This window comes from Lonchura striata, chromosome 33 (genome assembly GCF_050655825.1).
Source record: "Lonchura striata isolate lonStrDom1 chromosome 33, ASM5065582v1, whole genome shotgun sequence".
Classification (NCBI taxonomy): domain Eukaryota; kingdom Metazoa; phylum Chordata; class Aves; order Passeriformes; family Estrildidae; genus Lonchura; species Lonchura striata.
Genome location: NC_140735.1, coordinates 2,523,310 through 2,532,147, shown reverse-complemented (window position 1 = coordinate 2,532,147; position 8,838 = coordinate 2,523,310). Strand labels below are relative to the sequence as shown.

Genomic DNA, 8,838 nt, shown 5'->3' with positions numbered 1-8,838 from the left:
ATGGGGAGATGACTTGTTTCAGCAAAGGCCTCCATGCTAAAGTAAGGAAATGTTGTAGTAGCTGTGATCTCCCATGAGAGGTTTGAACAGAGAAAGGGAGAACAGTGATGAGACCCTGTGCCCCCAGGGAGAGAAGAAGAACTCTGTTCCCAGAGATGAAGATGATTTCTGAAAGAGATGAAGAGAACCTTTGCTCTTAAACAGCTCATCTTGAAACTAATATCCCATAACTGTGCATGGCCCATAAGTACAGCTCTGGGAAAAGGTGGGAAAAGCTTGGAGGGAGTTCACAAATGCAGATTTCTCCAGGCAGCTGCAATTTGTGGAAATGAAAAGCCATGATAACTGTTTTCTTGTGGAGAAGTCTCCATAACATTAACAAGAAGAACTTCTCTCCTTATGTGAAGTGAAGAAAGACTATTTTAGAGGTGGCAAACCAACTGAAAATTTTAAGGTTTGTCTCTTTACATTGTCAGGTTTTATGGAGAGAGGAAGTGTTCTGAAAGTTTTGTTCTAATTCTTATTACTCTTTTTTAGTTATTGTTATTACAATTTTATTACTACCCTTTTAAAATTCTGTGACCACTTTGCCTTTCTCCTAATCCTATCTCACAGCAGGAAATGAGTAAGTATATTCTAGTGAGTGCACTGGTAATTAGCCAACACTGAACCCACCACACTAATTGAAGCATTGGCCGAGAAATCTCAAATCTGTGAACCAAAACCACTACAGAAACTTCCTGACAAACTGCACAAGAGCAGAGAGAAACTGAGGCAGAGCAATAGTTTGTCAGGACATACTTGATCCTAATGAGCCCCATGGTGCATTTGGAGCTGAGCCCTGGAACCTCAGGGCCTGAGAGGAGATTGCACAAACCTTTCCCTAAGTCAAAGTCAGAGGAAAACCCCAAAGTGGTTGGAGACTAAAGCATTAATGGGACCCAGAAAGGTCCATCTATACCGCAGGCTCTTCATGGAGTCCTTGGAGGAGAGAACTGGAGGCCAGATGGCACAAAAACTTCTCAGAGACTGAAAATGGCACAAAGAACTCTCAATGTGGAAAGTAAAATTCAAAGTACCTTACAAAATTTAAGAATCTCAAAGTATTCATGAGCCCCACTGAGTGTCAGTACAAAGCTCTCAAGGGACTCATTAAAGCAGATAACTGGGGCCATGATTGCACAAACCTCTCGCAGAGTGGATCAAAAGGCAAACACCAAGTACCTTAAAAGAACTGAAGTACCTTGAAGCATTAATGAGCCCCACTGAGTGTTGTTCTTGACAAAGCCTCTCCAGCGACTAATTAAAGCAGAATATTGGAAGCCATGATTGCAGAAAGCTCTCACAGACTCCAAGGCAAAAGCCAAAGCCAAAGTCCTTTGAAAAACCTGCAGTCTCTGGGAGCATGAAGGAGCCCCCAGGGCCATTCCTGACCAAGGCTCCCCAGGGACTCCTTCCAGCAGATCCATGAAGCCACTGGGATGTGGGCTAGGGGGAGATGCTGAGGGCAGGACCAGGGGCTGACAGTGCCCAGCCTGGCTGGGGCTGTGCCAGGAGGCCCCAGGGCCTCAGGACAAGGTGTCTCCTCACAGCCCTTGGTGGCACAGACCCTGCTGTGCCCCAGGGCACCAAGACTTGGCTTCTCTTTGTCCCCACCTGGCATCAGTGCCTCCAGTTCTCTGCTCTGCCTGGGGCCTGGGGACACTTTCTCAGTCGTGTCCCTCAGTGGGACCCATTAAAAGTCCAAGAAACTTTGGAATTGGATTGCGACTTGGAGTTCTGGAGAGGTTTCTGCAGCTGCCTCTTCAGGGCCTGATGTTCAGGGCTGAGCACGAAGCCCCAGAGGGTCATTAAAGTCCTTGTGCTGTGTCTGTGCTGCTGAGCTGGGCCGGGCTCCTGGCACAGAGGGAGATCCTGGTAACCAAGCAGAGCTTCAAAAGCACATTTCTCTTGCTGAGCAGCTCTTCTGCCAGCCCAGCAGGGCTGGGGCACTGCCTGCAGCCAGCCCGGGCACAGCACAGAGGCAGAGAGCTTCAATCAGTCAGGGCTGGGAAGGGGCTGAGAAGTGCCTGGGGCAGAATCACTGCCAGCCCTTGGCACAGGAACCTCTGCCTTCAGGACAATGCAGCTGCAGCTCCTGCCGTGATCTCCTAAAGCTGGAACATGCCAATGCCCACAGAGCCTGTGAGTACATTCTCTGCTCATCTCCTGTGCAGAGCAGCCAGGGGTGCCCAGGGCTGTCCTGCAGAGCAGGGTCCTGCAGCCCAGGGCGCTGTGCTGGGCCAGGGACTCTGCTGCCTGCCAGGGACAGCTCTCAGCCGGCCCTGGAGCTGCTCCCAGCGCTGGCCAGGAGCTGTGGGGGGAAGGAGCCACCCTGAGCAGTGCAGGTGCTGCTGCTGAGAGGGGCTGGCTGGGGCAGGGCTGCTCCCAGCTCCAGACCAGCCTGGGCACAGCTCCGGAGGACACTTCCCAAAGAAGGTAAGCCTAGGATTGCTGTAATGATCAGGAGCTTTCCTGAGACTGTTTTCAATTTCCTGGTTGGAGAAAGATGGGAATGTTGGGGTGATGACATAAACATTTTTACTTTTTATACATTTTTCTTATATTTGTACCTCTGTAAATTACTATTTTATAATTATATACTATTATATAGTTATAAAATTTTAATCCTTACTTAACTATTAAACTCTAATTAACTCTATCAACATACTATTTTATAACTGTAATCCTTAACTAACTCTAGTACATTTCCTTACTTTTATCTTCTATTTTAGAACAATAAACTGATAGTCTAAACACATTCCTGAAATACTGCATAGTCTTATTATCAGTAACAGGACCTACAAGAACAACGTTTTTGTTTTTGACCAAAAAATGAGCAGTCACAACAAAAAGTAAAGGCAAAGAAGCCCTTGGACCTACTCCAATAGGTTGAGCCAGGGGTGTGTAACTGGGGCAACTGAATCTCCTATTGGATGTTCCTATTAAATACCCTAATTAATTAACCTTAATAAATTGATTAAATCAGGGTCTGGGTGTGCCCTGGGGACACTTGGAAGCTTCCAATAAAGGTCTGTTTTTACTGTAGTCTTCTAACACCGTTGCAAGGGTTTTTCTTTTTTTTTTTTTTTTTCTCTCTTTTTGTTATAGGCAGCAGGGGGATAAGAGAAGCAGAACAGGAATTGTAATCGCAGAATGACAGAACATTCTGAGTTGAAAGGAACACATGGGATCATCAAAGGAATGATAGAACATTTACAGAGACTCCAGAACTGTGACTTTCGGTGGTCAGTGTCTCTGCTGGGAGCCTCCCAAAGGGCCTTCAGCCACTCCTCAGCCCTGGGCAGCAGCAGCATCACCTCTGCAGGGCCCAGCAGGGCTCTCCTGAGCTGCCCTTGCCCAGCTGCACACAGAGCCTGCCCCAGCCAGGGCCCTGCACACAGGCAGGTTTCTGTAGGGCCGGGCCAAGGGCACACAAGGTGAGATGGGCTCTGTGAGCGCTGGCAGGGACAAGGCACCTCTCAGGAGGGGATGTCCAGGCCCAGGGAGATGCTCAGGGAAGCAGAGGGGGCTGAACAGAGCAGTGCTGGGGGAACAAGCCCATCCAGCCCCTCACCTGCCCTCAGCCACAGGGAATCCTTTGCCTCTCACATCTCTCAGTGGCAAACTCTGAGTGCAGCAGGAATGCTGGGGATTTCTGATCTCAGAGAGCTAGGAATAGTGAGTGGGTAGGAAAACAATTCCTAAAACCAGCTCCTGCCATCTATTTCCTTTAGAAATAAAGTGAAATTCTTTAGAAGTGTTAAATGCAGATGCTACCAAGCCTTTCTGCTTTCTCCTTGAGAGCCCCCACGCACAGGCCTGGCTGCTCCTGGCACACTCAGCCAGCACAACTGGACCTCAGGCAGGGACCTGAGAGAAGGTTTTCCCAGAGCAGGAACAAGGGTGGGTGAGTCCCAGCAGGACAGGCTGCAGGGAATGGCCCAGGTTTGGCTCCAAGCAGCCTCTCCTGACTTGTCCCTGTCCTTTCTCCATGAACAGGTGCCCATGTGCAGCCACAGCAAATGTCCAACAGCAGCTCCATCAGCCACTTCCTCCTGCTGGCACTGGCAGACACGCGGCAGCTGCAGCTCCTGCACTTCTGCCTCTTCCTGGGCATCTCCCTGGCTGCCCTCCTGGGCAACGGCCTCATCATCAGCGCCGTAGCCTGCGGCCACCACCTGCACACGCCCATGTTCTTCTTCCTGCTCAACCTGGCCCTCAGCGACCTGGGCTCCATCTGCACCACTGTCCCCAAAGCCATGCACAATTCCCTCTGGGACACCAGGAACGTCTCCTACACAGGATGTGCTGCTCAGCTCTTTTTCTTTCTCTTCTTCATCTCAACAGAGTTTTATCTCCTGACCATCATGTGCTACGACCGCTACGTGTCCATCTGCAAACCCCTGCACTACGGGACCCTCCTGGGCAGCAGAACTTGTGCCCACATGGCAGCAGCTGCCTGGGCCAGTGGCTTCCTCTATTCACTGCTGCACACAGCCAATACATTTTCCCTTCCCCTGTGCCATGGCAATGCCCTGGGCCAGTTCTTCTGTGAAATCCCACAGATCCTCAAGCTCTCCTGCTCCAAATCCTACCTGAAGGAATTTGGGCTCATTGTGTTTTCGATTTCTTTACTCGTTGCCTGCTTTGTGTTCATTGTTTTCTCCTATGTGCAGATCTTCAGGGCTGTGCTGAGGATCCCCTCTGAGCAGGGACGGCACAAAGCCTTTTCCACCTGCCTCCCTCACCTGGCTGTGGTCTTCCTGTTCCTCAGCACTGGCACAGTTGCTTACCTGAAGCCCCCCTCGATGTCCTCCCCATCCCTGGATATGGCTCTGTCAGTTCTGTACTCGGTGGTGCCTCCAGCCCTGAACCCCCTCATCTACAGCCTGAGGAACCAAGAGTTCAAGGCTGCAGTGAGGAGACTGATGACAGGATGCTTTCAGGAACATTAAACTGCTGGCCAATTTCTGAAAATAATTTGCAATAAAAGTCACTTATGTTCATGCTTGTAGTAGTTTTTTCCTTTGTTTTATTTTTTTCAGATTGTCCACACAGAAATGTCATTATTTGTGCCATTTCTCATTTTGTTTCTCTCCACCTTCTCTGTGCCTGCAGACTGTGTCAATGAGGGGCTGAGCTCTCAGTGGCTTTAAAGAGACTAACGGATGTCCCAGCACAGTTTTCTGCAGAGATGCCCTTTTGTTTCCTTCTCTGGAGCTGCAGCAGCATTGTCTGTGTGCAGAGCTGGGGCAGATCAGTGCTGGCACACCAGCTCTGGTCCTGCTGGCCACACCATTCCTGATCCAGGCCAGGAGCCATTGGCCTTCTTGGCCACCTGGGCACTCTGCTGGCTCATGTCCAGCCTGCTGTCCATCACTCCCTGCAGGTCCCTTTCTGCCTGGCTGCTGTCCAGCCACTCTGTCCCCAGCCTGTAGCGCTGCAGGGGTTGTTGTGGCCAAAGTGCAGGACCCGGCACTTGGACTTGTTAAACCTCACCTTGTTGAATTTGGGCTCTGGATCCAGCCTGTGCAGGGCCCTGTGCAGAGCCCTCCTACCCTCCAGCAAATCAACACACACATCCAGCTTGATGTTATCTGCAATAATGTCCTTGGTTCCAAGGTGCCCCTCAGTGTCACAATGTCCTTTTGGTCACACCAGGCCCTGCACTGTCACACTGGTCTCCTTGGATCCATGGGGCCCCAACATGTGACAGTGTTCTCCTTGGTTCCATGGGCCCCAAAATGTGACAATGGACTCCTTGGTTCCATGGGGCTCCACAGTGTCACAATGCTCTTGTTGGTGCCGCAGTTTCACAGTGGCCCCTTGGTTCCATGGGGCCCCAGGGTGTCACAAAGGCCCCATGGTCACACGAGGTCCCACACTGTCACAATGCTCTCTGTGCTTCCACAAGTCCCCTCAGTGTCACAATGGACTCCTTGTTTCCACGAGGCCACACAGTGTCACAACGGCCTTCCAGATTCCTGGAGGCCCCAGAGTGTCACAGTGGCCCCTCGGTTACACAAGGTCCTGCAGTGTCACAATGTCCCCTTGGTTCCAGGAGGCTCCGCAGTGTCAGAATAGCCCCTTGGTTCCCCTGGGCCCTGGACTCTCCCAATGCTCTCCTTGGTTTGGCAGTGTCACAGTGGTGAAATCCCTCGGTCACAAGAGGCCCCGCATGGTCACCATGGCCTCTGTGGTTCCACCAGGACCCAGTGTCACAGAGACTCCCAGGTTCCATTTGGCCCCAGAGCACCACAGTGGAGCCCTGGTTCTATGGGGCTGCACAGTGTCACCATGGTCCTCTTAGATCCTCAATGCCCTGCAGGGTCACAATGGCCCCAGAGTGTCCCAATCATCACAGAATGAGAGAATCAAACAGGCTGGAAAAGACCTTTGGGATCATCAAGTCCAACCAATGCCCTAATACCGCCTTGTCACCCAGACCATGCCACTGAGTGCCACTGGAGAGGGACAGTGACTCTGCCACCTCCCCCATGGCCTGCCCATTCCAGTGCCCACTCACCCTTTCTGTGAAGAACTTCTTCCTCTTGTCCAGCCTGAACCTCCCCTGGTGCAGCTGAAGGCTGTGTCTTCTTGTCCTGCCCTCCAGCAGATCCACATTCACACCCAGCTTGGTGTCATCTGCAAATTTGGGGATGGTGGGCTTGATCCCCTCACCCAGATCATTAGTGAAGGTGTTAAACAGGACTGGGCCCAACACAGATCCCTGGGGACAGCACCAGGGACTGGACACCAGCTGAGTGCAGCACCATCCCCACCCCTCTCTGGGCCCAGCCTCCAGCCAGCTCTTCCATCTCCCAGCCAGGAGGGAACCTGCCCAAGCCGTGGGCTGCAGCTTTTCCAGGGAATGCTGTCAGAGACAGTGTCCAAGGCTTTGCTGAAGTCCAGATGTACACATCCACAGCCTTTCCCACATCCACAGGTGGGTCACCTGGTTATAAAAGGAGATCAGGTTGCTCAGGCAGGACCTGTCCCTCTTAAATCCACGCTGGCTGGCTCTGACCCCTTGGCCATCCTGTGGGTGCCCTGTGGTGGCTCTCAAGGTGATCTGTTCCATAACCTTGCCGGGCACCGAGGTCAGGCTGACAGGTCTGGAGTTCTCCAGATCCTCCTTCCAGCCCTTCTTGGGGATGGGCTCACACTGGCACCTCCAGTGCTCTGGGACCTCCCTGGTGAGCCAGGACTGATGGTAAATGATGGGGAGCAGCTTGGGGAGCTCATCCCCCAGCTCCCTCATCCCCCTAGGATGGATCCCATCCCATCCACCTGTGTGAGCATCTAAGCGGCTCAGCAGGTCAGGAGCTGCTTCCTCCTGGATTACAGGGGCCTGTTCTGCTCCCTGTGCCCATCTACCAGCTCAGGAGAACTCTTGTCCTGAGGACAGCCTGTCCTAATATTGAAAATTGAGACAGACAAGGTCTTAAGTAGATCAGCCTTTTCCTTATCTTTAGTTCTTATATTCTCCACTGCATCCATTAAAGAATAGTAGAGGTTCTCTTTATCCAATGTTTTGCTATTAATTTAATTATAGAAACATTTTCTATTATTTTTCACAGAAGTGGCCAGGTTAAGCTTTAATTGATATTTCACCTCTTAACTTCTCTTTCTCCGTGACCTAACAACGTCCTTAAACACTTCCTAAGTTGCCTGACCTTCTGTCCAAAGTTGATGCACCCTCTTCTTTCCCCTGAGTTCCCACAAAACCTCCACGGGCAGCCAGGACAGTAATTTTCCTCACCAGCTCATCATTTGCCACACTGGGACAGACTGCTCCATCCCCCTTAAGGTTACTTTCTGGAAATGTCTCCATCCTGCCTGGACTACTTTGTTTTTAAAAACTGTTTCCCTTAAAAAATCAGGACCTGATTCACTACTCCCCAAATCTGCATCCTAAATAAGCCAAAGTCTGCCCTTTCTAATTCCAGTGTGGAAGTTTTGTTGCTGCCCCTCCTTCTTTCACAGATCATTGAAAACTTGATTATTTCATGGTCACTGTGCCCCAGGCAGCCTCCGACCTCCACATCTGCCACCAGCCCTTCTCTCTTTGTGAACAGCAGGAGACAGAGCTTTCCTTGGGAGTGGAGTGTTACCAAAAAATTGGTAAAACAGAAAACTCCTTAACACCAGTGCAGCATTAAGAAGCAGCATTCTTTATTCAGGGGGATGCACAGGGGATAGCTCCTCCCAAAGCCGAGCATGCTGAGTACAGGAAAGTTTCTGTTCATATTCTGTATTTTGCACACATATTCATTGATTGTGCTGGACTAAACACACATCTGATAATCATTTCCCCAAAATCATTAACATATTTCCCCTCCCCTTTTGCATGCCTTTCTCTGTCCTGGGGGTCTCTCTGGTGGTCCCTGGTGGTCGTGGGCCCCAATGTTCCCGTGGGCCTGGCTGAGCTGGCAGGAGACTGAGGCTGGTGAACTTCCAGTTCCCCTTGTCCCACAATGGGCATTGTGTGGTGTCCATAGGCCTGTTGGTTTTGGAGAACAAGCTCCAGGTGTTAGCTCACCTGGTGGAGACAATTTATCACCTGATAACATGAGGTCAAAGAGTGGGCTATGACATCACATGAGTGATCTATGACAGAATGGTCCATGACATCACAGAGTCATTAATGTGATGTCATCAAGAAGTTATGACATCATAGGCCATCTCTGTGACATCACAGAGCAGGCTTTGACATCACAGGAGAGAGCTTTGAAATTGCAGAGCAGACTGTGATACCACAGAGTTGGCTGTGACATCAGAGACCAGCTGTGTGAC

The 8,838-nt window shown here is 50.8% G+C and overlaps 1 protein-coding gene across 1 annotated transcript; it reads left to right on the top strand.

The window, feature by feature from the left end:
* Positions 1-4,046: 4,046 nt before the first annotated feature.
* Positions 4,047-7,159, top strand: LOC146764434 (olfactory receptor 14A16-like). The gene has a single exon (XM_085564493.1). It carries the CDS (start codon positions 4,065-4,067, stop codon positions 4,995-4,997), a length of 933 nt encoding a protein of 310 aa, XP_085420619.1. The 5' UTR covers positions 4,047-4,064; the 3' UTR covers positions 4,998-7,159.
* The last annotated feature ends 1,679 nt before the right edge of the window (positions 7,160-8,838 follow it).

Bases quoted from the DNA above. Each gene is read 5' to 3' on its own strand.
- LOC146764434 (XM_085564493.1), top strand. From the start codon at position 4,065: ATGTCCAACAGCAGCTCCATCAGCCACTTCCTCCTGCTGGCACTGGCA.